Raw genomic sequence first — 27,475 nt, 5'->3', positions numbered from 1 at the left:
CTTTTGTTCCTTAGCCATGTAGAGCCAAAACAAACCCTGGCTCACCATCCCTACCGTCCCTGGCCACAGCCTGACCCGGCGGGATGGTGAAGTACAGCACGGGCAGCTGGAAGGCTTTACGGTGCAGTGTCCTGGCTCAGCGAGCGTTGAAGATATATGGGGAGGCATTAAAAGGTGAGGGTCTAACTTTCTTTTTAATATTTTCTACCTGTTGCAAGAAACAGGGGAGAATGAGGATTGAGGAGCAAGCAGAGATGTTGGGAAGGCTGCGACATGGGAGCAGCACGAGGTGGCTGCAGCTTCCCAGGAGGAAAGCACCAAAAAATCAGCAGCCGCGGCCCTACGTCAGTCCACCCGCCTATTTAGTTCCACGCTGGCATTTTGGGTTGGAATTATTAGATTGTAATAAAATAGCTTCCCTCCACCTCCTCCTTTTCCTCTTTTAACAAATGAGATGCTGACTGAGGGAATTACTCTGCGGCTAAGAGGTTTCCATGACAATGGCACCTTCCAGGCGCTCGGCTGCTGCTCGCCCCTGGCTTCTCCCCGTGGGCCAGGGATGGGTGGAAGAAGCACGGGGAGCCTGGTGGGGATGTTTAAATTGTGCCCCCCTGGCGGTGGGGGCAGCCCAAAGGGGCAGGGTGAAGCGAGTTTGTGGGGTTTTATTTCGGGCAGTCGGTGAGCAGGGGGTGCAGAGCCTCTGCGGGGTTGTGCTGGGGGCCCCAGCAGCGTGGCCCCCCGACAACAAGTCCTAAAAAAGAACATGGGGGTAATAGGGCTGAGCCCTGAATTAACACCCTGCAGCCCCTCTGCAGTGAACCTGGGGGGGGAAATATGGGGAGAAAGGGTCACAGGGGCAGAGCAGGGAGGGCCAGGGAGAGGTGGGGGCCATGGGATGGAGACCAAACCTCAAGCCCCCGCCGCAGCCCCGGACACAAGCACCGGGGCCACCCCTGCTGGGTTTTCAGCACCACCGCCCCCAGCCTTGCTGGGCGACCCCTTCTGTGTGATTTCCATTCTCTGAAACAAAACCAAACCCAATGCTTTCCCCCAGATTAGTACAAAAAGGAGAATTTCCAGATTTTATGGATAGGAAAACTGAGGCACAATGGAAGAAAACGACTTGCCCAAAGCCCCCTGGGGCCAAACAAGGACCTGCCCCCCACCCCCAGCCCAAACACGTGCCAGACCACACAGCTCAGCCTGCAATTCAATTGGTTTTTCTTTTTTTTTTTTTTTCTTTTAATTAGTCCTGTCAAACTACCGACCGCCAGGTCTGGCTCAGAGAAAACAACAAAAGGCACACATGAAAATAAAGTAAAAGTCCAAATGCCTGAGGAAAAAACAAAAAACAAAAAACAACAAACTCCAGGTCAGGAAAGCAATTTCTTGAGACACTGTTTGGAGTTTTATTGGCAACAAGGCTCTGCCTTCCACATGCTTGGCCCCGGCCTCACGGCCCGCTGCCTCTTCGCATTGGGCACCCCCACATCGTGCCCTGACAGCCCCAAGAAACCCCAGTGGGGTCCGGACCCGTCCCCTGCACCCTCCCGCAGCCAAGCCCAGCAGGACAGGGACAGCACCCGCAGAAGAAAGCAGCCCAGTAAAACATTCACACTTGGTTTCGGTTAAGAACCGAGGGAGGTGAGGCCAGCCCTGGCTGTGCCGGGTTCCCAGAGGATGCGTCCACACCATGGGGAGCACCAGGGGCAGCCAGCACCGGATCTGGGACCATTTGTGCCCAGGAGAGCCCCCGGCAGCACTGGCACCGCTGTGCCCTGCAGTACCGGGACTGGGCACCGTACCCTGTATCTCCTCACCCTGCTCTCCCCCAGCTCCCGCACCCACTGGGAGCTCCCCTCTCCTCTAAACCCCCAAATCCCCTTTGCGTGGGAAGCCTTGAGATATATTTTCACCACACGACTCCCTGACAAACTCAACACCTCAAAAACACAGTAGGGCAGAAGGAGCTGCGGCTCCGGCTCCCCCCTCACCTCGGGAGGGATCCAAAGCCCAACGAGGCCGTACCCAGGCAGCCTTCAGAGGCGTGGAGAGGATGGGAAGAACAAGGGATGCATGTTATAAATATAAAATCATATCTGCTACAAACAGAAGACTTATATTGTACATCTTTGACCCATATACACAAGAACACAATATACACAGAACGCCTCGGAGGAGCGGGGGCTTGGTGAGGGGGCGGTGAGGAGCCCCCCGCTCCCCCCAGGCCAGGAGGGGCTGTACCGACGGCACGGCGCGCGCAGAGGGTCTCGGCCAGCCGACGAGCATCGTTCCAAGCACACGTGGGTGGAGTGGTCCCCCCGCCGTGCCCACCACGCCAACACCTGGAGGAAGGCGATGAGGATGGAGAGGAGAGGGCAGAGCACGAGCAGCTCCCTCGCGAAGCCACAAAGCGCTCGCGGTCTTCGGACGCTGGGAGCGAAGCCAGGCCCTGAGAAACTTCTTGCCCTGCAGCCCCGGGGAAGGTCTCCGGCCAGGCAGTCTCTGATAAGGCATTTTCGTCTGGGAGTTGGATCGAACTGCGTCTGAAGAGAGAAGGGACCGGGATGGGGCAGCGCACACGGGTGCGAGGCGGCGAGCGCGTGTGTATGCGTGTGCAGCGGTGGGCGAACACGCGGCAGCAAAGCCAAGGCAGTCAACAGCTGGACAAGCCCTGGGCAGGGGTGGGAGAGGCCAGGAGGGCTCCGTCCTCGGCTCAGTTTGTCTGCAAAGCTGCCCCCGAGCCCCTTCAAGCCTCTCTCCCTGGCTTGAAATACTGACGGTGGTTGGAGTGGCACACCAGGCGCGTGGAGTGGCGGACAGGCACACAGAAGAGTTAAGACAAGTCGATGTGAGCTTTGTACAGCGAGGAGCAGCTCCCGGCTGGAGTGTCCGAGGGACTCGGGACGACAAAATGCCACAGTGATCAGATCGGGCCAGGAGGAGGAGGAGGTGGGCACAGGGCAGAGGAGGGAGTCGAGTCCTGGCACCTATCGGCGGTAATGATTGGGAGCGTCTGCAAACATGTACTTGAGTCTGTAGGCTTCAGCGAGCAGGAGTCCGATCTCTTCGTTGCCCCAGTGTATCGTGGGCAGGTTTTGTAACAACATTAGAAGGCCCTGAAAGAGGGGAAGATGCTTAGTTTGGGGCAGTTGAAGGCAGAACGCAGCTCCAGAGCAGGCTCATGGCACCAGAAGCAGCAGCACTCGTCCCTCTTGCAGGTCTGAAAGGCTCTGAGGCAGCATTAGGAAGTGCTCGTGTCCTGCTCTGAATGAGGGGAGCACCTCAGATGCCCCCAAACCACAATGAGACTTACTGTGACCAGAGCTCGAGCCCAGCGAAGAGCTGGTGTTTGATGTTTGCAGCCTCCAGCTGAGCACAGGGGCTCAGAAGTTACTTTCAGGCAAAGATCCCGAGACCAGACCATCTGGGAGCCAGTCCTGAGCGGGTGGGTGACCAGGCCCACAGTGGGCTCCACCCTAGGGCAGTTCCCTCCCCTCTTCCCAGAGGGAATTACCCCCACTCCCAGGGACTTACTTGGAAGTCTTCCTCATCCAGGATCTCCTTCCGCCACTTGATCAGGAAGGCAGCACAGACGTACAGGTGGAAATGCGAGAATCCCTCCGGCTCCGACTGCGGACAACAAAAAGCTCTGGGTCAGCTCTCACAGCTCTGGTGGGCAGAAATCCGACTGTCCCCAGCTACCTGGGAAAGCCCCAGGGGCACAATGCTTTGTTTCTCCCCTCTCCCTGCTGCACAAAACCTCCTCCCCACGCTGCACGGGGAACGTACTGAGCCTGCGTACCTGGTAGGTGTCCCAGAGGCGGATGGTGCAGCGGAGAGGCAGCTCCCTCATCAGCAGGTTGTTCATCCAGCGGAAGGCGAACTGCAGGTATTCGACCTCGTACTTCCGAAAGTGGTTATGTACCTGCTCTGAAACAGCACGTTTCCCTTACACACCTGGGGAGCACCGTGCCCTAGCTCCCGGCCGAGGCGCTGCCCCCAGCACACCGGCTTCCTCACACTCCAAAAGCTCAAACCTCCTCCCAAACGCCCCCACTGCTCATCCTGTGCTATCCTTGTAGGCGAGCATCAACCCCCTGCACTGAGGGTGCTGCTGGGTCACACAAGGACTCCCCCCCGCCCACATCCCCTCGCCACCTACCATCGATCCGGCTGACCAGCTCCTCCAGGGCTTTGACTTTCTTCTGGATCCCCGGCTGTGCAAAGGTGTAGTTATCCTAGGGGGAGAGGCTATCGGTCAGAAGCAGCAGATTAACACCTAGAAATCACCCACGCCAGACCCCCAAGCTCTGCGGGAAGCCAGGACAGCCCCCAGGCAGTGAGATGTGGCTGCTGATCGCCGGGAGCTGCCTGCTGTGAAGTCCCTGCTGGGACAGCAGTGGCTGTACAGCTGCAGCAGCTCGTTTCCCCAGGATTTTGCCCCCAGATCGTGCCCAACAAAGAAGAAATCTCTGAAACACCGGGACCTGCTGTCAGAGGACAAACAGCCAGGCAGAGCCTCCTCGATTTTAAACGCTAGGGGTGCTGCAGGTCTGCCTGGCCGCTCCAGGGCTGTGCCAGGGATACAAAGAGCTCTCACCCAGAGACAGAGAGAAGCTGAGGGTGCTGTACCTACCCCAAAAAGGAGGGGGCTTCCCTGCAGCCCCAGAGGCTCACCTGTATCCCGTCCAGCAGTTTGCTCATGCACCAGAAGCTGTCGGCTTCAATGCTCCGCAAAACATCCTGCGACAGGTTCGTCACGTCGAAGTTCTCCACGTCCTCCTCTGCAAAACAGACAGGGGGGAGAGTCAGGGGGGTGGGGGACACCAGGGGGCTCACGGGGACACCGAGGGGCTGATTGCGGGCAGCTGCCCAACATCTCTCTGGACAGAGAAAGTTCAAGTTAATTCCGCACGGAGCCTGACAGCAGCGCCAGGTACTGGAGGGACTGCGGAACCTCTCCTTCTCAAGGTGGGCTAACAGGAGAGCTCCAGGAAAAAAAGGAAAAAAAAGAAAAAAGGCAGCCCTGTGCTTGGAAGAGCTGCAAGGGCTGTGTTTGGAGCAGAGAAGCCCCCGGGAGGACAGCAGCCATCGTGCTGCTGGCAGATGCATCTGTGGGAGCCGTCACTGCTAAATTGAATCAACAGATGGATGGCAGGGCTGGACGGGCTCATTTCCAAACCCAGATGCTCAGAAGTCAGAACAGGCACCTTTGATCTTGCTTGGAAAGGAGCATGGGATGGAGAAGATGAGCTCGGGGCCACCCTCTTGGCGGGGCCTTGTACTGGGGATGGAAGCAGCCTAATACAGAGAGCTGGGCAGGGAGCACTGGGACAGGGTCACTACTGGAACCAGTTTGGGTGCTGAATTCCCTTCTGCAGTCCCCTGCTCCATCACTGCTGCTTTAGATGAAAACACGAGCCCCAAGACCTGGGAGAGACTCAGCACAGCAGCTCCGGGACCCGAGCTGAGAGGTGCTGTGTGTGCAGCCAGCTCAGCACCCCTCTGCTCACCGGGTCCTCTCCCCGTGCCTGGGGAAGGGGCTCGTGGTTTCCTCTGGCAGGCACCGAGCTGAGAGCCCTGCCCCAGCCCCTCAGCCACCAGATTTCATCCCCACCCTCCCGTGGGGCTGGCAGCCCGTGCTGGAGGGCAGCACGGGGGGCTCAGCTGCTCGCACAGCCCCACGGCCTCCCTCGAGCTCTTCCTTGCGCAGCACCAGCTGAAAACCAGCAGTGCCCAGCAGCCCAAGCCATCGATCCACCGAGGAGGAACCACGCCAGGCAGGGATCTGGCAGTGGTGGGGCCCCAGAGCTCCTCTGCGAGCTGCTGAGCAGCTGAGGCATGGCAAGAGGAGGAAACGAGCTGGCTGTGCTAAGACCCAGCAGTTAAATCCACCCCATCTGCCAAGGGCTCGCTGCAGCCTGCTCAGCGCCTGGAAGGAGCGTGAGAGGTTAGTGGGGTCATCCAGATCCCTCACGCATCACGGTGAGGCTACATGAGAGAGTTTCTTGTGACTTTATCACTCACTGGGCTGTTCCCCTCCTTCAGGACCCAGCCAGGAGCACAAATCCCCCCCCCCACACCGCCTGCAGCAGGGACAGGAGGCCACCAGGTCCCAACACCCCCACCAGGCTGCAGTTAATCCCCCTGCACACGGGGCCCGGGAGTTTGCGAGGTTATCGGGGGCTGCTGGGTTGTTCCTTGTGTCAACTCCCATGGAACGAAGCTGCCAAATTCCTCCCTGAATGCATTTGGTAAGTGGTAAGCTGCAGACCATCCCCTCCACCAGCTACCCACCTTCCTTAGGGCCGTGGGCATGTTTTAGCTCTTGGGGAAGCCCGTGCAGCCCTCTGAAGGCTGCTCCAGCATCTGATGTGTAATGGGAACCAGCCAAACATTAATCAGCTGCTGAGCACCAAGGAGAGGTTTTAAGCAACCCATAGAAAAGCTGATTTGTTGTCTGGGAATGCCCAAAGCACGGGGTGGGTTCAAGTGAGCTTGGTAGATGGGGACAGCTCCTTACTGGAGGTGAGGCTGCTCCGTGAGACACCAACAGAGCAAACAGGACAAGGACAAGGCATCTGCCTGGCCTCGTGCTGAGATTGTAACCTGAATCAAGAGCCTGTGAGCTCCCACCAAATCACACACACACCCCAGGGTCCCCAGGATGCCCTAGGACAGGCAGCTGAGCAGTGGGGCCAGCAGAGCCCAGGAAGCTCCGCATCCTGCGGGCAACAAAACCACTCAGGAAGGGGAGGAGGCGCAGGAACCCCGAGGGGTTTGTGATGGAGCAGCAGGGGCCATGCAGCACCGAGCGGTACCGGCTCCTTCCCACCTACACTGCTGATCTTGTCCTCGAACTCAGCGAGAAAGCTTCGGAGGATAAAAAGGGGTGGAGGATGGCAAGAAGCGTGGCCCCACATGGGTCAAGTGCAGCATGAGCTCGGCAGCCACGTGCAGAGGTGAGCCTGGACAGCCAACACGGTGCATGGTTAGAAGTCAGCCCAGGGACACGCAGGCAGCTCCAGCACTTGGGGCAGATCCCTTCCTGCACAGACAGCTCGTCCTTTACCTCCCAGGAAAGAGAGCTCACTGCAGGTGGTAGCAGAGCCCCACGCTGAGCTTTTTTTTCCTCCTTTGGACTGCAAGGAGCAATGGCACATCGCAGAGATCAGCCCTGGCCACACGGGCTACCACTGTGGAAACCTGGGTGGCTGTCCTGTGGCTTCTGAGGACATCGCAAAGAGATCACTGCTGGCTCAGAGCCCTAGCCAGATAGTGGGAGGCTTCCAGTGACTTCAACGAGCTTTGGATCGGACCCTAAAATATTTGTCAGGCAGGATTTCTCTGTCATTAATGGAGTCTTAGGAAGTCCTTTTTCCTTCTCCTCACAGTGAAAAATAAGAGACTTCAGGCACAGGGATTACAGCACCCTGGCATTAATGTCAACCCCAAAACACAGCCAGCGCTGGGGAAAGAATCAAAATCCTCTAAGTGAAAATGACTTGAGCTCGGGCTGAAAGCACCGGGCTGACAAGAAAGCCACAAGCAGCAGGGAAAAGTCGATTTGCCTTCTGAAAGTCTCAGCTTGACAGACACACCTGTACGGGCAGCACAGGACAGGGATCGCTATTTAAATGGTTTATTTTACATTCTCAGCGGGGTCTCTTTGTACTTCGCTCTCCCTAGAGCAAGGGCGAGCTCCAAATTCAAGCTCTGAGGGGAAGATCCTCCCCCTCCCCCAGCTCTGGGCCTTTGACAAAACCCCCCCAGCGCCTTCGAGGCCCCATCCTCCTCCAAGCCAAGCACATTCAGATGCAAATCCACCCTGAGCACTTCAACTTGAGGAGCTCAGCGAGGTTACGAAACTGAAGGCGATTCAAGCAGGCAGCAAAGACACTCTAAGGTCAAGACGCATCTCCAGCGTGACACGGGAGCTGCAGAGGAACACGTCCCCTCCAGCAAGGCGAGCTTTTTTTTGGATGCCAGCACCTCACACCATTTCAAGCGCTGCGGTTGGGAGGCAGCTTCAAGCAGCGACTGGCACTTCTGTCACTTACCGACGTATTCAGAGAGGAACACGACAAAGAATGGAGTGACCAGGTCATTGATGCCCTGCACATAGCCGCTGGCTGGGTGTCGAATGGCCCAGATAAACAGGATTCTTTCAAAGATCTAGGGGAGAAGGAAGGAAAGCAGGTACCTGCGTTAGCCGTGCACAAAGGAGAGGCGGAGAAGCAAAACTGCTAAGCTCAGCGAGCAAAGATCATGCGCTGACAGGCTCTGCAGCAGTGTGGCTAAGGTAAGGAGCACAGCAGCCCTAAGAGAAAACCCAATCTGATCCACAGATTGCCACTAAACCAATCACTCTTCCCAGAGCGAGGAGCCCCGGTCTTGTCCTCAAAGCCTCTGCTTGAAGGACTGCAGATGGCAGCTTTCCAAAAGCCACACGGACAGCTACAGTTGTTCTCTGGGCTCCTGGTCCAGCAGCCACCAGCACAGTGCTCCCAGCAAAACGCCACGGACCAGGACAGTTCCCCCACAGCAGCTTCTCCCCCAAAACAACCTCGGTCTGTTACTTCCAGCCCTGACACACTGCGCACGCTGAGGTTGTGTCCACGGGGGACAGATGCTCACACCTCCCGGCCATTTCTCACACCTGGCCCTGCCTGGGCTCCTCACGAACCACTTCACGCAGAAATGGTTTAAAAATGTGTTTCCAAGAGATAGCTTCAGGACTCTGATCAATCCTTAGCTATGTTTTGTCAAAAAAAGGTTGATCTCATAATCCTCGAGCTCTAAGGCTGACACGTTTCACAAACCTGGGGCACAACCAGGCCATTTAAGCAGGAATTTGCTGATCAGAAGCCACAGGGAGCTATCAGGCAGGGAAACCCTACAAAGCCCACTCAGCCTGGGGGCAGTGCTGGTCTGACCCCACACACAAACTGCCCGACCCCACAGCGATGTGGGGCAGGAGCCTCGCTCCCCCCTTACCTCCTGGACAAGCGGCTGCTGGAAAAGGGGGATGAGCGGGTTGGTCCTTGGAATGTCGATGTGGATCTGGAAAACAGCACAGGTTACATGCAGCAGCCATACCCCTAAGGGACACAATAACTCAAACACAGCCCACCAGAAGGGAATCCACCCTGCAATGACCCCAGGCAAGAGCTGGGCTTGCTGACAAGCACTGTGAGGGTACAGATGGCAGCTGCACAGAGGAAGGCATCTACAGCTCTATCTCCAGTCTCCTTTGCCCAGGTCTGGTGATCAGAGGTGGGCTGGGAAAGAGCTGGGGTCTGAAATCCAGTTATTTGGCCAATTTAGGGAAGGATTAATCCATAATTTTTAAGGAAAAAGGACAGAAACAGTGCCCTGACCCTGAGAAAGCTCCTACTAGCTAGCAGGTAGGAGTCATCCTAGCACGACCCAGCTGCACGGGGGCAAGCAGCAGGCAGGGGGAGGAAAGGAAGGCAGCGGGGTACCTGGCGGTAAGTATCTTGGTGGTGCTCCTCGTTCCGGGAGTCGTAGTACTGCTGGATGAAGCCGAAGTACTCCTCCCGCTTGCGCTGCAAAGTCAGCTTCCGCCGCTCCATGTTGGCGGGGAGATAACCCTGCAGGAAACCCCACGTCAGGGCAGAGCCTCAGCCCCCACCACAAACCAGCCCCCGAAATCCCACCAGGCTGCTGCGTGCCTGGAAACTTTGGGTACATGGACCCCGGGGCAGGGGAAAGAGTTTGTGGGTTTGGGCTTTTTTTCCCCAGCCCCCAGTGGCCTTTTCTGAGCTGGTACAACCCAACCTTACAGGATTCAGTTTCCCAAAATGGAACAAACCACGTTCCCAGCACCTGCTTGAAGAGGATTTTTAGCAATTACGCTCCCTGGCCAAAAATCCTACAGCTCGCCCGTAGGGCAGGGAAACGATGACTCCATCCCAAACAGGCCCAACACGAGTGAAACTGAACCTGGGACGCACCAAGGTGTAGGATTGTGTCCCCAGCTAAGCAAGAGCTGCCAAATTTCCCCCCAACTCCTGCACCATGGCTCCAAGTACTCACTGAGAGGAGACGCCACGTCACGGGCCGGACCTCCCTGGGCACGCCGGGCCAGCTGCATTTCCTCAGCTCATCTGCAAACGGACAGTGGTGGCAATGGATTAGATCCTAGGCACGTCCAGGCACCACTACACCTAGAAGGAGAGGAAAGCCCAGTCTGCTCCTGCAGGCTCTGGAGACACTGAGCCTCCAGGACGGCTCCACGCCGGCAGTGACTGGGGATGTGGGTGCGCAGGGACGCTTCCAGCTCGGGGCTTGGCTCCCCTCACAGCTGGGCTGGGCTCTCAGGCAGAACCCAACAGCCCCCTGTGACCCCAGCATCAGTTGTGAGACGGAGAAAGGCTGGAAACAGGCAGGCAGCTGGTGGAAGAGGTTATCATCTGCCAACAGAGCCATTCCTGCAGCTACCCCACCTGTAGCGCTGCAGGCAGCAACTTTCTCCAGCCCGGAGCAGACGCTGCTTCAACCCGAATTGTGCTTTTTCCACGTGCACCCCCCCCTCTGCCTTCTTCCTCCCCAGCCACAGGTGCCCAACGCTGCCACTCACCCAGGTCCGTGTTGTGGCTGGAAAGGAGCTGCCGGAACTTCTCCAGGCGGGTTTTCTCCCTCACCGTCATGGGGGGAGCACCCGAAGCGTTTTGGTCGGAGATTCGGGCGACGAGAGGAATGACGGGCCGGAGGGGGAGGGACTGCTGCTTCTGAAGGGGGGTCCGCACGCAGGCCTCCTCTGCGGGGAACAGAGGCCACAGTGAGAGCAGGGAGGGGACAGCACCTCTGCAACCCCACCGCGCTCCCTGACCGCTGCCAGAGGCTCGCCACGCAGCTGCCACCTCCCTTCCCCAGTCCCAGTGGCCCACTCTGGTGGCTCAGGTGGCCCGCAGAGACCCGCTGTTGTTCTTCTGTCACTTCCCCTCATTTTTCTTTCCTTTCCTTCCTCCTGCATCCCCCCAGACATCTGCCTGCCCGCGGTCAGACCTCCCCCACCACGTGTGAGGGGACGCGGGCAGGACGCAGGAGACGAGGCAGGAGGAAGCTGTGGGAAGCCCAAAGGAACCGACCTTCAGAGCTGCCTCTCTCGTGTGATTTAAACAGCGATGGAGCTAATTGCGAGCACAGAGAGAGGCAGCGGAGGGCTGCCAATGCCACCTGCTGGCAGCAGGGACCTGCTGAGTTCCACCCAGAGCAAGGCAGAGGGAGCAGGGGCTGATGCCTGGGTCCCTGCACCGGGCTCTACAGGGCTGCATCCCAACCTCGATTAAAGGCAGCAAGAATTTAACAAAACCCCTGAGAGCCCAGAAAACAGGATCCTGGAAGCCAAGAGTGGTTGTATGCAGGATATTGAAGCAGAGATTGACGTGGAAGTGGAAGAGAACGGTTCCTTGGAGCACAGGCTACTCTGAAGGAGCGAACGTCGCTGCTGGGCACACGGGTTGTGCCCGAGCCTCTTGGGCACCAGACACGAGAAGCAGCAAGGGGCTGGACTCTGCAGTCAGCCAGGAGAGAGCAGGAGCCAGAGGCTGCTCTTACCAGCTGTCCTGGAGAGCTGGGCCTCGCTGCTGGACTTGATGACCTTGCAGTTGGTGGGCACGTCGCTGAACGCAGACGGGGCCCGCTCGGGCTTTGCCCGCAGCTTGCTGTGGTTCTCCAGGACCTGGGCGGCCGTGGCCTTGGCCACTTTAGAGTTCAGAGTTTGCAAAGAGGAGGAGGAGGAGGAGGAGAAATCCTCGTCTTCATCGTCACCGATGTCCCAGGCATCGCTGGTGTTGCGGGCGAACTCGTGGAAGCTGGAGGCCTTCTTGCTTTTCACGGGCAGCGCGTTGGCCTTGGAGCGGTCCTTGATGAAGCTGGAAGCCAGAGAGAAACAGCATCAGAGCAGTGCCTTAGACCGGCCCATTTTCTTCCCTTCCCCGTGTCCAAGCTCCGAGCAGCCGGTCCCTGACTTTTTCCAGCTTCCCAGTTGCTCCTTTCAAACCCAGGGCATGCGCCAAGCCTCTCCTGCCTGCCCCAGCCCGCGCGCTATCAGGGCACGGAAAGGCCACGGTGCCAAGAAGCAGCTGGAGAGCTGCCAGGCTGCTGGGCTCAGCAGGGCAAACCAGAGAGGCGCAGAGTTCCTCCAGCTCTGCCTCCCCCCTACAACACCCGGGTGGATTAAGACACGGAAAAAGCCCCGAGACCTGGGGAGAGGCATGGCAGAGCCCGCACAAAGCCCGTCGGTGCTCCTCGGCGCTGCTGGCACAGCTGCGGTCGCTCCCAGGGCACCGAGCGGGCTGTGCCTTCCCTCAGGGGCAGGAGGAGCCCTGGCATTCACCCTTACGCCACAGAAGTCAAAGTCCACCAGCTGAAGCGTCACCAAGAGGGGAACCGTCAGCGCTATATGGCCAAGACAGGGTCAAGGAGGCCGTGCAGGGCAGCGCTGCCTCTCCCCGGGTGCTGTCACCCTGCTGCCGGGCGCCTCCACCTCGCCCTTCCCAGCAACACAAACCGGGACACGGACTCCCAGCGAGAGGGAGGAGGGGGAATATTGGGGTTCCAGGGGATGCTGGAGCCCTCCAGCTACCGCAGGATCGAGCCCCAGAGCTGCAGAGCAGACGGGCTGCGTCCCCGGGAGATACGGGACACTCACTTCTTGGTGAGGCGGGGATCCAGCGGGGGATGCTGCGCTCCGTAGACAGGTTGAATGCTGCAGGAAGAGAGAAAAAAGAGCCTCAGATCCAAAGCGCCACGTGCAGCTGAAGATTTGGTCTCTGCAGCAGCAAAGGGAAGCCTTGTTGGAGCTCTTCGGTTCTCTCCAGCCTGAGCTGGGATTTGGGATCTCGAGCAGGGGGCAGAGATCTGAAAATCATTCTCCGAAATTCATTCTCTGCTCCATCAGAGGGCTGTCCACCTCTGGGATTTCACCCTCCTGAGCCCTCTGGAGCAGGGGAGGACTCTGCCCAGTGTCGCTGGGACCCCTCAGCACCCGAGGTTTGATCCCCACGCAGACATTCAGGCTCAGAGCCAGAGCCAAGCAGCCGCCTGTACGATCCGGGGTTTGACACGGGTCCAAATCCCAGCTCAAGCAACCACCTCCCGTGGGGTCTGGAGCGAGACACGTCCCTGGGACAGCGAGCCTCATCCCAAAAAGGAGCTGTCAGACAGGCAAACCACTGCTGCTACAGCCTCTGGAAGTGAGACGGACCCTGAGCTACGAGCTCCGTTGGGGTAACCACTCACAGCCACCCCACAAACCACGCTCGGGTTGTGGAAAACAAGCCCTGGCCACCCCTGGCACACAGCTCGGGGACAAGGGCCCATTCAGAGCTGGCACACGAGGGACAGGGCACCCGATGGAGCTTCCAGGAGCTGCAGATGGAGCCCGGCAGGGAAACGAGCAGAGCCTGGCTGTGCCGGAGGGGGCCACAGCCCCGCACAGCTGGAGAGCAGGCGGGGGACAAGTGGGGACCGGGGAGGTGGCAGCAACGGGGCCAGGAGGATGGGAGGGACGTGGAGACCCGGGGCAGGGGCTGGAAACGAGCACGGAGCAGGAGGAGGCTGGTGCTGGAGGCTGGGCTCAGCACACACACACACACACACACATCTGCGTGTAGGAATAACAAAGCAGGTGGAAATGGAGCAGCGCCAACGCCGAGACAGCCGGCAGGTGACCTCCGAGCTGGGCCAACCCCCACGGCTGCCAGGTGGCACCTTTGGGCCCTCGGGGCACTCCACGTCTGCTCCCGGCCCCGTGACAGACCCGAGCAGGTCCCCGAGCTCACGTCCAGGTCCTGTAGCTCTGCACAGAGGGGCACCAGCACATCCGTGGTGCAACCGGTGACTGTGGTGCCGCGGGGATCACAGCGGGGCCGGGGTTCCTGACACGGTGTCACAGGCGCTCGGTGCCACCTCAGGGCTTATCCGAGCAGATTCTGATCCCCACTTTCACACCAGTGTGGAAGCGCCACACAGCCCTCACTGCTCTCACCTCTCTGAAGAGCAGGGAATAAATAAACACGCGCACCGGGACGCACGGCGCCAACCTGCCAACACACCCCAAAAATTACAGGGGGGACAAATCCCAATGCAACAGCCACGGGGCAGCACGGGAGACGTGAAACCACGTTTACCACTTCTGCCACAAGCCCTGAATCAACAGGGAAAAGCTAGAAGCTCGTAAACCCAAGCGGCCCCATTCCTCCCATCGTGGCAAATGAACCTAGGGCGGCCTCCAGATCATCCCAAAGCCTCCCTCAGCCAGCTTGTCGGGGCAAGGGAAAGAGGGAGCCAAGGGAAGACCTCACAAAGTTCACATCAGAAGCACCAGAGGCAGCTCCACGCCCAGTGCCGGGTGTCCCACACCTCTGCTGCCCTTTGGGGTTGAGGCACGAGCCCTGCCCATACCCGTTCCTGGAAAGGATGGCACACGGGGTATTTAGGGCTGGTAACACAGCTCCTCCACCCCTGAGGACAGCAGGGGGGGATTTAGGAACCCGTCTGGAGGCAGAGCTCTGCCAAGGGCCCGTCGCTGCCTGGGCAGGGCTGGCTGCCTCCCCGACCGGTTCCCCTGGCTGCAGCGTGCCGAGGCGAAGCAGCCCCAAGGCAGCAGCTCGGGGCGAAAGAATGGGGCCAGGAGGGACCCAGGGGCTGCACAGCGCCCGCTCCAACCAGGAGAGGAGAGGGGGAAGGTGCCGTGCCCCATCCGGGCTGCCCCACTGACAGCAGGGTGCTGGAGCAGCCACGGAGCCGAGTGGGAGCCCGTTGGGATTTAATGCCGACTGATTTCACCCCGTGCCTACACCCGGAGAGGAAGGGCAGGGTTCAGATCAGGCAAAGGAGCACGAACACAGCCCGAGGAGGGCCAGACACACACAAAACCCCAGAAGGATCCTCGGAAAGGGGGTGTCCCGGCCCCACACGCCCCCAGCACGATGGGGTTTGTGTTTGGGGTATGTGGTTTGCAGCCACCCCGTTGTGCCCTGCTCCTGGGGCCAGGCAGGGAGCGACCCCACAGCAGCACAGCCCCCTGGTCCCACAGCGGGGGTGTCCCTGCGATGTCCCTGGGAAATGGGCCCGGAGGGGCAGCCTCCAGGAGGGGGCTGCAAGAAAAGGGGGGGACTTCCATGAAAAGGGGGGGCTCCACAAGGGGGCTGGGGTCTCCTCGGTGTCTCCGTGCAGGGTCTCATTGGGGTGGAGGGGGGGGGGGGGTTAAGGCTCGGCCTCCCTCACCCCAAAACCTTGGAGCCCCCCCAGCACAGGGGCAGCCCCCCCTCAGACCTCCCCACCCCCCAGCACCACATCTCCCCCTTACTCCACTCCCCTCCTCCCCAAAACCTCACAAACCCCAAACACCCCACAACCGCCCCAAACACCCCAAAAACACCCAAAAAACCCACAGCCCCCCCCAAAGACCCCAAAATACCCCCCCACACCCAAAAACCCCCATAACCCCAAAAAATCCCCCCCAAATAAACCAACCCCTCCAAGAAACCCCACAGCCCCCCCAAACCCCCCCCACACCCCAGAGACCCTCACAACCCCCCAAAATCCCCCAGAAACCCCCTACAAAAACCCCAAACCCTCCAAAAAAACCCAGAGGCCCCCCCAAAGCCCCCCACAACCCCCCCAAAAGACCCCAGAGCCCCCCCAAACCCCACAGACCCCCCCCAAACACCCCTCAGGCCCCCCCAAGACCCCTCAGGGCCCCCAAAAAAAACCCCACAGCCCCCCCCAAGCCCCACAGCCCCCCCCCAAAAGCCCCCTCAGCCCCTCCCCCAAAGACCCCCAAGCCCCCCCCTCAGCCCCCGGCCCCCACCTGCCGGGCAGTTTGGCGCTGCGCTTCCAGAAGTGCCGCCCGCTCTCGGCGGCCATGGCCGAGGGGGGGGGGACGGGGACGGGGCCGGGCAGGGCCCGGCCGCCCCCGGCGCAGCGGCGGAGCGCGGAGAAGGCCCCGGCGGCCCCCCCCCCGCCCTCACCGCCGCCCGGTTGAAGCCGCCGCCGCTGCCGCCATGTTGGTTGAGGGCGAAGGGAGCGCCGCCATTGGTCGCCCTCGAGGCGGTCCCGGCGGCTCGGCCAATGGGGAGAGGGGAGGGGGGTGATGTCATGCGAGGAAGGGTTGGGGAAGGAGGGGGTGGGATGTACCATCTCGGATGCTTGGGGGGGGGTGAGCCATTTCGGTTATTGTGGGGGTGGGATGAACCGTCTCGCCTGCTGTAGAGGGGAGTGGGGAGGAGTATTTAGCGCTGAAGGAAGAAGGGCGAGGGGTGGGGACTGGCAATGGGCGCTGGGGACGGGAGGGGACCTCCCCTCGTGAGCCCCCCCCCCCGCCCCGGTAATGGTTGGGCGGGCAGGGTTAAACAGCGCCCTGAGGGCCGGGAGAGACCATTCCGCTGGGGGAGGGGGGGACAAAACCATGGAGGGGAGGAGGGGGGGGAGCGGGTTAAACCACCCGCGGGGAGACGGGGGGAGGTGGCGGCGGGCTGAACCATCAGGGAGCGGGGGGGGGGGAATGAGGGGTGGTGGGGTCCCCGGGTGCTCCCCCCCTCCCCGTTGCCATGGCACCCAGAGGGATGGGGGGGCGCGGGGGGCATCTCACTGAGCCCCCAGGGGACGTCCCCCAGTTAACAGGGCGTTATAGTGGGGTTATAGGGGCGGCCTCCGTGAGGTGTGGGAGGTCGCCTGGTGAATAAACGGGGGTAAAGTGGAAAAAAAGCACAGGTGTCAAAACACACAGAGTCACAGTCATGGCGTCATCAGGGGTGGAGGAGCCCCCCAGGGTCACCTGCTCCAAGCACCCCCCACCACTGTCCCCACTGAGCCGTGTCCCCAAGCACCAGCCCCAACCTCTCCTGGAGCCCCCCCAGGGACGGGGACTCCCCCACCTCCCTGGGCAACCCGTCCCAACGCCTGCCCGCTCTGTCTGAGCAGAAATGGCTCCTCATTGCCCACCTCAACCTCCCCTGGCACAGCTCCAGGCCGTTCCCTCTGCTCCTGTCCCTGGTTATCTGCGAGCAGAGGCCGACCCCCGGCTCCCCACCCCTTCCTCTCAGGGAGTTGCAGAGATCAAAACAAATAAACACAAAAATAAAGAAAACAACCCCCAAAAGCTTCCAAACAAATTAAAAATGAAACCCCCAAACAGACTTAGTGGTGACATCTTGGGACCCCACCAGCCCCCTCTGTCATCCCTGAGGAGAAAACCCCACCATGGGGGCAGCCCCTAGCGCCAGGCCCCCATGGCGGCAGGCACAGGCCGCGTGCTGCCACCAAGGCCTTGGGGACATGGGGACATCCAGATCCCGGGGGGCGAGGCGCGATGGCCCCGTGCTGCCTTGGCCTCATTCAGCAGTGCCTGGTGGCTGGCAGGGCCACGAGTCAGTGCCGCAGCCCGTGCCTCAGTTTCCCCTATTTGCAGCGGGCAGGGAGCCCCTCGGGGACACCTCAGACGCTGGGACACCCGAGCCAGCCAAGGGACAGCTGCCACCCTCAGCTCTGCTGTCCCTGTCCCCTCAGCACCACCCCGAGTGCAGTGGGGAAACCCTTTGGGGAGCGGGAGGGCTGCGCGTGCTCACAAAGCGAGGGGGAAATAAAAATTGCAGGCACATTTCTGCAGAAAAATTATCTTTTCTAAGGACGGGGCTGACAGCAGAGGGCGGCACAGGCTTGTTACAGCCACAAAGCCTGGCCTAGCAGCGGGTGCAGTGGTGTAAATCCACTTGTTGCTGCTGTTTCCCTGCCAGGTGTTCTGGGGATGCAGGGAGGTGTTTTGGGGGCACGGCGTGGCCAGGAGCAGACCAGCGAGCCCAGAAGCATGGCAGCTTTCGGTTCTGAACGAGAACGAAAGCCGAGCGAGAAGAATCGGTTCCTTTTCCCATCCCGAGGCTGAAGCAGAGAAAGGAAACTTAAAACTAGCAAAAAATAGAGCTTTTTGAGGCTGCCAGCTGCAGGGGGGTCAGTGCCATCCTGGTCAGGAGGGCGAGCAGGGCTTCCAGAAAGGGGCTGGTCCGAACTGGGACAGAAATACTGCTCCTTCCAGCCAGAGCAACGTGGCTCAAAGCGTGTGGTCTGCAAGGTGCGACGTCCATTTGCATTACCGCAAAGCTCCCCGTCCCGTAACATGACTGCAAACGCCGCCCAGGTGCGAGGAATTTGCCCTGGTTTGGGACGTGATTGCCACGTGCAAGGCGGCGGTGGGAAGCGTGAAAGCTCAGCACACCGAGAAATGGAAACCATCCCCTTGGTGTCGGTGGGAGGCTGTGTCCAGCTGTCCTAGAGACACTTCTGGCACCTGCAGGTCCCTGCACAGCCTCCTCTGGGTGCCTGCTGGCCCTTCCAGCTGGGCAGGGTGGGTTCCCTTTGCTGTCCCTCCCCAGCCCGAGGGATAAATCCTTGCTGGAGATCTCCCTTCTGCTTTTTAACAGCAATTCACAGCTCATCTTCTCATGCTTGGGTTGCTGAATGTATCAAGGGCTGTTTGGAAACACCCTGCTAGAAAAACAGGAGAGTGACTCGAGGGCCTGAGAAGGGATGGCGGCTCACTGGCTCTGCTCCCCTCCCCAAAAGACATGGGGATGGGACAAGAGGGATGCCAAGGACTGAAATCCAAGGGATGGGACAAAAGGGACTGAAATCCAAGCCTGTGTCTGAGCTTTGATTGCTGTCAGGTCTCAGCTGGCCAACATGTGCCAAATCCAGCCAGACCCATATGCTTGGGGGGGCATCGACATACATCCAAGCACATGTGTGCACTCCTGCCCCCATGCACACACACAAGGATGCTACAGCAAAAACTGAGCTACGGGCAGCAGCCTGGTGCAGATCACGGCTGCTGTGGCACATCTGTGCCGAGCAGTGGGGAGCACGGGGGCAGTTTCCATCGGGGTCGGCACCAATGGGTTGTGCCTGCACTGGGGGGCCCTGCCTTGCTTTCTCACCAGCCCCGCCGGCACGTTTTGGGGGAGAACGTGAAGAATTGCAGCGTGGGTTTGACCTGAAATGACATTTTGCTGCTTCTGTTTTTCTCACAGCTTTCGCAGCAGGGTGAGATCTCCGCTCTTGCAACCCGCTCTCCCTTCAAACGCTGACACGCACCCATGTGTCATTTCAGGTTAACTGAAATGGCTGCTTCAGTGTGAAACAAGAGCTGTTGTTTCATTTTTCGGGTCGCTTAACCCCCTCCTAACTGTAACAAACATGGTGATTAAAAACACGAACATTACCCTGGAGGAAGGGGACAAAAAGCTTGGAGAAGGATGAAAAACACTGATGACCTCTTTTAAAAACATCCCTCTTTAGCTGAAGTTGCTAAATTTGACTCAACTTTACACACTGGAAAGCTTTTGCGGTATGTTTTCTTTTTATGGTGAATAAAGTGTTTCTTCCTCATAAAAACCCCCACCAACTCTCGGGCCGAGTGATGCAGTTTCGGTGTGTCACGGAGGCAGCGTTAGCTCAGACCCTGCTCTAGGGAAGGTTGTTGTAAACCCCAAGTGGCATCACCGAGACGAAACATGAGGCTCCGGTACCGAGCAGGGCTCCAGGTGCCTGAAACCAGCACCTGGCCCCGCTCGCCTTTACACCACGGGGTTTTTGGAGGTCTGGGAAAGGGCGTTTCACCCCAAATTCATGTGGTTTTCCACGGCTGAGATGGGACAGCTCCCAGAGGACGAATCCCCTTGCCTGGGGGATGTGGGGACACCACGGGGCTGAGGCTGGGAGCTGCTTGGTGGCCAGTCCCACCCGAGGAAGGCTGCGGGCAGCACTGGGACCACCTCTCCTCGTGGTCACAGCTTGCTCCTTCCCAAGCCGTGAACAATCCCGGGAACCTCTCGCCGCACGCTCGCACTTTCTCCAGGCTGTCATTTCACTTTTGGGAGCGATGGGGCAGGAAAAAGCAGGCAGGCTGAGCCCTGCTCTTAAACTCCACCGCAAAAGGTCTCCGGCGAGTCGGGGCGCCGTGCCTCAGTTTCCCCACATGCCCCGTGGAGATAATCCTCTTGCCACACAGGACGTCGGCGAAGCTCTCCGAGACCGGCTCCTACGAGGCTTCATTACCGGGGAGCTGGAGCCGTGGGACACGCGGCTCGCTGATAATTCATCTCATCCTAAGGCAGGTGTTTAAAATAGCTCCTGTGACTCACAGCAGTGAGAAGGGCCAAAGGGTTTCCGCCGCCGCCTCGGGGGCAGCGAGATGTTTTCCTCGCAGTGGGACGCGGGGCGAGCTGCTGCCTCCAAGCCTCTGCTCCCCGGCTCCTGCTCGCCGGGAGCCTTTTCTCCGCAGGGCTGGTGCGTGCCTTCCCGGCCGTGTCAGGTGTCTGGCTGCTGCTCCTCTCCCGTTCCCAGAAAGGGATGTGGAAAATGGAAATGTTGCTCTTGCTGCGGCTTCCTCGGTCAGTCCTTTACACATCCATCCCCAGCCAAGGTGCTTGGCCGTGAGGATGGGAAGCCAAAGGTGTTGTCGAGCGCTTTGCACACCCTCAGCTCTCTGTGTGACCCCAATGCTCCCAGAAGGGGAGATCGAATGGCCTGAAATCTCATCCTGGTCCTGTTCCGGCCTTTTTTTTTTATTATTATTCTTTTTGGGTGTGGGTACTTCCCACGCTGAAAAAGGGCAGCGAGGAGCAGTTGTGGAAGGGAGGCGAGAGAGCGAGGCTGGCTCTGGATTGCTTCCTGATGGATGGATGGCTCCTGTGGCTTCCATCATAGCTGGTGTCCCCAAGGGGCAGCAAACAGCCCTAAAACATGGAGAAATAGGGGCAAAAGGGCCATTTCCTTCACTCCAGCCCCCCCTTTCCCACTCATGGGCTGGGGACAGGTGGCTCACGGGCTCTCTCCTGGGGGTCTCACGCTCCATGCAAGACACAGTGAAGGAAGAGTGTGAGGCTGAGCAAGCTGAGAGAAAAGGAGAAAGAAAAGCAGGTGAGGAGGAAGCCCACAGCCTGCCATGTATTCCTTACAGCACCCCTCACCATGACGCAAAGCAGCAGGAAAAGCTGGAGAAGGAGAAAATCCTTCAACTTCAGCGCAACCCTGCCATCCTGGGAGGGAGAAGGGAAACCCACGCACATGGATCAATGCGCAGTGATGGTGCTGGGGCTGATTTTGTGCCTCCCACCCCATCCACACTTTCCAGAGGAACAGGACGTGGACACAGAGCTCTCAGCCACACACACAAAGGCGTTAACCCTCGGCAAGGCACAAGGATCGCACACCTCCAGCACCCAAACCTCGCACCCAGCCCGTGCCACCGGCAGGGTGAGGCGGCACCCGGGCAGCGCTGGGTGCCCGGTGGGGGGGGGACAACACATCCCCAGGATGGCACCGCTCCCCTGCCGTGGTGCGAGCAAAATCATCAGCAGCAGGCGGAAACGCGGTGACTATCAGCGTGCCGGACCTGCTCGGCCTTTCTGCGGCGAGTTTTCTAAGAAACGCCGCAGCAGTTAGCGAGCGTTTACGGGAAGGGTGGGCCGTGCGCAGCCCGGGCGGCCGCGATAGCGTTTCGGGGGGCTCAGGCCCCCTCGCTGCGAGGCAGGAGGTTTGCTTTCGTGTAAAGAGCGAGCTTCCCGGATGGTCCGGAGGAAAAAAGCAAGAGAGGAGGTTAAATGCAAACCGCATCTCAAAATAGGTCTGAACTTTGAAGCCGTTCGGAGCTGCGCTTCCTGCTCTGAGCAGCCTCGAGGAGGAGATGAAAGATGCAGCTGAGAAAAAAAAAGGCAAAACAAACAAACCGAGTTAACGCTTGCTGCTGAGGGCAGAGGTGCAGCAGTGACACAGCGCACGAAGTCACCGCAAAGCTGGGGACGGGGCTGGGGGGCCCCCCAGCCCCCTCACAGCAGCCCCACAGCTTGGAGAAGGGCTCACCTGGGGTGACCTGGGGAAGGGGCGCTGGGAGGGGGGTTTTAAGCAAGAAATATGTGGGGTGAGCCAAGGAAAGGATGGTGTCCTGTGTTGGGTCCAGTCAGGGGTCTGGGGAAGTAGTTTGGAGGATGGTCAGTGCCCCTTTCCGTGGGGGAAGGAGCTCTCCAACCCATCACGGCACCACCCGTGAGATGAGAGTTTTGAAGCCCTGTTCCCATGACGTCAACACAAAAAAAAAAAAGTCCCAAGCAAAAATCATAATACAAAAAAAAGAAAAGGAAAAAAAAAAAAAAAAAAAAGCCCCAAAGCTGAACACGCTGAGGAGCTGGGAAGTGAGCTCGGGCAGTTTGGAGGGCAAAAACTTGAGCGAAGCGTTACCGCTGCTGCCTGATAGCGACCGACTTCTCGTAATCCGGAGATCGACTTCCTCTCACTTGGCTGCGGCCGCAGCCGCGCTGGAGGTGGGGGCAGCACGCCGGTGGCTTGCTTCACCCCCCGGCACCCCGGCATGCAACGCACGCTCCTCCACGCCGACAGAGCCGGAGCAACAGGATCCGCGTTACCCAAATTTAATTTGGCTGACAACATCCGGCGTTTCGCAAGGGCGCTTTGATGTTTGTTTACTCGCCGGGCCGAGCACATGCTCCGCGCGGCCGCCCGCGGATGAATGGAGACGAAAAGGCTCCACACCCCTTTGATCTCTTCTCCCAGGAGCGGTCGGAGCTGGAGACGCCCGAGGAGGGCCCAGTCCAGCCTTCCCCGTGCTGCTTTGGGACCGGCGAGTCCCGGTTAAGGAGAATTTCTTCGGGTCGGGTGCTGCCGTTCGCTCACTGCCTCCTCTCCGTGCGATGCTGGGGACGATGCGGCGCGGTCACCGGTACCCCCTTCTTCTTCCCTCCCCGCAAGAAAGGGGTGCCTCCGGGGCATTGAAGTGATTTAAGTTTTTATTTAAAACCGCATGTATAAAAAAAATAGGATTTCTGAATTCCCCTGTACAATATTAGCTATTAACAAAAACCCGCCGGCTACACACTGGTTACACGGACAGACTCGACAGCGCGGACGACCCCGCTTCGGCACGCACCGGGGTCCCCCCAGGTACCCGTGGGGAAGGCCGAAAATCCTCTGCAAACCCCAACGGGCACGTGGCAGGGCACAGATGGGAGCAGGGTGGCTGCTCCACGCCACGGCCAGACATCCGACGGAAGCACGAGGTGAAACAGGCACCGGGACGGACGCGGGGGGGGAGACCCCAATGGGAACCCAGGGATCAGCAGCTGTAGAAGCAAGGCATGGGTTGGGGACCCACGGGAGTTATAAATAAATAAATAAGTTATCCTAGTGGCTAGGACTCTTCCTTTAAAAAAAAAAAAAAAAAAAAGAAAAAAAAACACAAACAAAACAAATCCATGAAAATAAATTAAAAAAAAACAAAACTGGAAGGAAAACAAAACAAAAAGGTAAAATGTTACCACTATTAACAACTGTACATCAAGCTTTGCTCCTGTATAACTCTGTACACACATTTACAGCTCTGTTGGGTTGCATTGTTTGTGCATTCGTGAGGGCACGGGAAGCAAAGAGCCCAAGGAAGAAAAGTCCCCAGGAGACGGCGGCGCGCTTCGGAGGTGCGGGAGGCGAAGACAGCTCCCCAGCTCCATCCGCCCGGTTTCCTTTTGCACGGGGAGAAGAAGTAGCTCTACACCCAGGCGAGTCTCGGAAAAGCAGCAGTGTAGGAAAATTCAAGTATTTCCTCCAGCACAGCCAGGATTGCAACTGAAGGCACTCGAAGACGGTGACGGCGAAGAAGAGAGCCGGTCGGCCGCGGCGCTGCCCTGCCCTCCCCCCCAAGTCCCCAGGTTGGAGCTGCTCTCGCAGTCAGGGCTCCGATCCTCTCGCAGTCCCAAATTCAGCAGGCCAGGAAGACTCGTGGGAGCCCCCAAAGACAAAAAAAAAAAAAAAAAAAAAAAAATTCCAAAAATAAAAATAAAATTTACTGGCAAAACATCAAGTGAGACAGGACCATTCGGTTCAAGTCCGGGACAGCTGGGTTGGGTCGCGGCCACCGAGGGACCGAGTCTCCGGGCTCTGGAGCGAGCTGTGCGTGCTCCCGCGACGGTCCCCACCCGGGGCTACGGTCACGAGGAGGAAAATCCGCTGTCCTTCGCTTCTCAGGGCCAGGAGAGGCAGGGAGCTGTTATTTGCCCGTCTCCTGGAGCAAACTGTGCAGGTGGATCTCCGTGGCCTTCTGGGGGAGGTGGACGCTTTGCATCCAGGAGTGGTTGAAGATGTCCTCGAAGGACGGCCTGTCCGAGGGGCGCAGGGACAAGCACCACCTGATGAGGTGCTGGCACTCTGCGGGAGAGAAACCACCACGGGGAGAGGTCAGCTCCTGTCCTCCCTCCTCCGAGCTCTGCCCAAACCCAGCACCACTTTTGGGGGATCACCACGGACGGCGCGACGCGTGCCGCCAAATCCCACCGCCCCCCTTCCCCCCGGGTGTGGTGCCACCTCTCCCACCGCGTGCCCCGGAGCCGGTGCCCACCTGGTGAGACCCTCTGCCTGAAGTACACCTGGCCCTGCAGGATCTCCTCGTCCTGCTCGAAGGGGATGTCCCCGCACACCATGTCGTAGAGCAGCACGCCCAGGGACCACACGGCCGCCGAGCGCCCGTGGTAGCGGTGGTAGCGGATCCACTCCGGCGGGCTGTACACCCGTGTACCTGCGTGGGGACGGTGCCACTCGTCACAAGGATGCTCCCCGCCCCAAAATCCCTTTTTTGGGGACCGCGGTTCCTCGCCCGAGCATCTTTAGGGTGGGTGGCAGCAAGGTGGAGGTGGGGGGGGGGGGTCACCGTGCGACCCGCCACCCCCTGCGCCACCAGCACGTGACTCTTGTTTACAAACTTTGGGTTGTAAAAAAAAGCCACCGGTGCCGAAAGGGGGCAGCACGGGGCCGGGGAAGGCTGGGAGCCGACCGTTACACGCAAAAATAAAAAATAAAAACCCAAGGGAGAGGGAGGGAGGGAGGGGGGGGGAACCACGCCTTTCCCCCCCCACACTCCTTGCCAAAAAAAAAAAAGCAAAGCAAACAAGGGGAGCGGAGCAACGCAAGCCCTTCTGCGGCTGCAAACCAGGTTTTGCAACCCCCCCCCGGCAGCTGTTTGTTTTTGTAGGGCCGTCCCCCCCCCCCCCCCCCCAACAACCCCAACACCTCCCGCCCCAGCCCGGAGCAGGTTGGTTGGGCGTCTGGGCTGACGCCGGGAGCCGGCTCCCATTTCACAACATCCACCCCGTGCCAAAAAAAAAAAATAAATAATTAAAAAAAAAAAAATAGAAGCAGCAACTTGGCCGGGCGGCTGGGATAATTGCTGCCCCCCCCCCCTCCCCTCCCTCCTCCTCCTTCTCTCCCCGAGCTGCTGCAATAGGGGAAAAGCCGGCGGCGGGGGTCGGGATGCTGAGCGCTGAGCATCCCCGGGGCGCGGTCTCACCGTCGAAATCGGTGTAGACGGTGTCCTTGAGGAGGGCGCCGGAGCCGAAGTCGATGAGCTTGAGCTCGCCGGTGGAGAGGTCGATGAGGATGTTCTCGTCCTTGATGTCGCGGTGCAGGACGCCGCAGCTGTGGCAGTGCCGCACGGCCTCCAGCACCTGGTGGAAGAGCCCCCGCGCCAGCTCCTCGGGCAGGGCGCCGCGCTCCGTGATGAAATCGAAGAGGTCCTGCACCGGCTCCGGCCGCTCCAGCACCAGCACGAAGCTATCGGGACGCTCGAACCAGTCGAGGAGGCGGATGACCCCGCGGAAGCCCGAGCCCACCTTCTTCAGCAGCAGGATCTCCATCGGCACGCGGGTGCCGCCGGGCTGCGGGGACGCATGGCGCGCTCAGACCCGGTGTCCCCCTCCCGGCTGGGGTGGCTCTGGTGTCCCCCCCCCAAATCCACAAACCCCCCATGCCAGGGATGCTCCGGTTCCCTCCCCGGCACCCCCAGAGCTGGAACGCTCCGGTGCCCACCCAAGTGCCCCAAGGCAGGATGCTCCAGTGCCCCCCAACCCCAAAAACGCCAAGGCAGGGATGCTCCGGTGGCCCCCAAGCCCCAAAACGCCCCAAGCCAGGGATGCTCCAGTGCCCCCCAACCCCCAAAATGCCCCAAAGCAGGGATGTTCCCTTTCCCCTTACATACTCCCCCAGACCAGGGCTGCCCCGATTCCCCTCTCCGGTCTCCCCCCCCAACCAGGGCTGCCCCGGTTCCCTCCCCACTCCCCCCCCAAAACAAGGGATGCTCCACTCCCCCCCCCCCCACCCCCCAAATCTCCCCTATTACAGGGATGCTCCGGCTCCCTCCCCACTCCCCCTTACCCAGGGATGCTCCGGTTCCCTCCCCGACCCCCCCACCCCCCCGGGGACCCTCCGGTGCCCCCCCCCCGGTGCCCCCACTCACTCACCAGCTCTCCCCACTCGGAGATGCGGTCCCGGGCCACGTGTTTGATGGCCACCTGCGGGGCAAGGACCGGCGGCTGAGCACGGCGCTCGCCCCCCAGCCACCACCACCGACCCCCCGGTACCACGGACCCCCCCCCCCCGGTCCCCCCGCTCCCCCCCCGGTCCCCCCGCTTACCGGGGCGCTGTCGGAGAGGCGGATACCGGAGTACACCGAGCCGAAGCCGCCGCTGCCCAGCAGCGGGCCCACCTGGTAGAGCTTCTCCAGCGGCTCCTTCTCCTTCCCTGCGGGGCGAGGCACCGGGCATCACCGCGCCGCTCCCCCCCAAAACACCGGAGCCCCCCAAAAAACCGAGCCCCCCCCCCCCCCCAACCACCACCCCCCGACCCTAACCGGGGGCTCACCTGGCGGCACCTTCCCGGTGTGCAACTCCCCGCCGGGCCCGGAGCGGAGATGGGCCAAGGAATTAATTTTAGAAAGCAGCATCCCGCTGCCGTCCCCCCCCTCCAGGGCCCGAAACTGACCGGGAGCCAGCGGGGCGGCTCCGGTAACCGGGGCTGTGGCTGCTCCCGGCGACCGGGGAAGCTCCGGGAGGGTGGCGGCGGAAGGGTAAAGGGGGGTTTTAGGGGGGGTTTTGGGGGGTGGCCGGGGGGTGGCGGCTGCTCGGCGCGGTGCCGGGCTCCGGTGTGGCGGCGGCGGCCCCGCGCCGGCCGCGGGAGTAGCGGGAGGCGGGGGCGGTCCCGGGAGAGCCGCGGGAGGGGGCGGAGCCTGAAAGCGGGGCGCGCCATGAGCTCGAGGCCACGCCCAGCCCGCGGCCCCCGCAGCCAATAGGGCGCGGCCCCGGGGCGGAGGGGAGAGCGCGGCGGGCAACGACGTGGCGGGAAGGAAAAGGCGCCAAAGGAGGAGGGAGGGGAGGGGAGGGGAGGGGGGGATGTGTGAGGAGGGAGGAGGGGGCCCTGCGGGTTGGGGCCGGGCGGCCCCGTGGCGCGCGGGGAGCTGTGAGGGGACGGGGCGGCCTCGAGGGGCACAGGGGGTCCTCAGGGGGTCCTCAGGGGGTCCTCAGGGGGTCCTGGTGCCCTCAGGGGGGTCCTGGTGTCCTGAATCACAGAATCACACAGTCATCAGGGGTGGAGGAGCCCCCCAGGGTCACCT

At 60.3% G+C, this 27,475-nt stretch overlaps 2 protein-coding genes across 3 annotated transcripts; both read right to left on the bottom strand.

Moving 5' to 3' along the window:
* Positions 1-1,230: 1,230 nt before the first annotated feature.
* TBC1D22B (TBC1 domain family member 22B) lies at positions 1,231-16,050 on the bottom strand. The gene is made up of 13 exons (XM_082778533.1): positions 15,848-16,050; positions 12,683-12,739; positions 11,587-11,903; positions 10,607-10,786; positions 10,063-10,133; positions 9,489-9,617; positions 9,001-9,066; positions 8,064-8,178; positions 4,681-4,787; positions 4,166-4,241; positions 3,806-3,933; positions 3,538-3,633; positions 1,231-3,119 (listed from the first exon to the last, which is right to left on the bottom strand). Exons 1-13 carry the CDS (start codon positions 15,901-15,903, stop codon positions 2,991-2,993), a joined length of 1,527 nt encoding a protein of 508 aa, XP_082634659.1. The 5' UTR covers positions 15,904-16,050; the 3' UTR covers positions 1,231-2,990.
* A 6,768-nt stretch (positions 16,051-22,818) lies between these two features.
* PIM1 (Pim-1 proto-oncogene, serine/threonine kinase) lies at positions 22,819-27,024 on the bottom strand. 2 transcript variants are annotated; one of them, XM_082778619.1, is made up of 6 exons: positions 26,728-27,024; positions 26,501-26,607; positions 26,328-26,378; positions 25,379-25,745; positions 24,434-24,610; positions 22,819-24,243 (listed from the first exon to the last, which is right to left on the bottom strand). In XM_082778619.1, exons 1-6 carry the CDS (start codon positions 26,807-26,809, stop codon positions 24,086-24,088), a joined length of 942 nt encoding a protein of 313 aa, XP_082634745.1. In that variant the 5' UTR covers positions 26,810-27,024; the 3' UTR covers positions 22,819-24,085. The 2 variants fall into 2 exon arrangements, with proteins under 2 accessions (XP_082634745.1, XP_082634746.1); XM_082778620.1 differs by lacking the exon at positions 26,328-26,378.
* Between the last annotated feature and the right edge of the window lie 451 nt (positions 27,025-27,475).

This window comes from Aythya marila (assembly GCF_965140915.1).
Source record: "Aythya marila genome assembly, chromosome: 24".
In the NCBI taxonomy this organism is placed as follows: Eukaryota; Metazoa; Chordata; class Aves; order Anseriformes; family Anatidae; genus Aythya; species Aythya marila.
This window is presented reverse-complemented; position numbering and strand designations above follow the sequence as displayed.

Coding starts and splice junctions, on each gene's coding strand:
- TBC1D22B (XM_082778533.1), bottom strand. CDS start 15,903: ATGGCCGCCGAGAGCGGGCGGCACTTCTGGAAGCGCAGCGCCAAACTG. Junction 10,787..11,586: donor CCAGCTCTCCAGGACAGCTG/GTAAGAGCAGCC, acceptor TGTTCCCCGCAG/AGGAGGCCTGCGTGCGGACC. Junction 4,242..4,680: donor AACTGCTGGACGGGATACAG/GTGAGCCTCTGG, acceptor CTCTCCCCCTAG/GATAACTACACCTTTGCACA.
- PIM1 (XM_082778619.1), bottom strand. CDS start 26,809: ATGCTGCTTTCTAAAATTAATTCCTTGGCCCATCTCCGCTCCGGGCCC. Junction 26,379..26,500: donor GCCTCTCCGACAGCGCCCCG/GTAAGCGGGGGG, acceptor CTTGCCCCGCAG/GTGGCCATCAAACACGTGGC. Junction 24,244..24,433: donor CAGGCAGAGGGTCTCACCAG/GTGGGCACCGGC, acceptor TCTCTCCCGCAG/AGTGCCAGCACCTCATCAGG.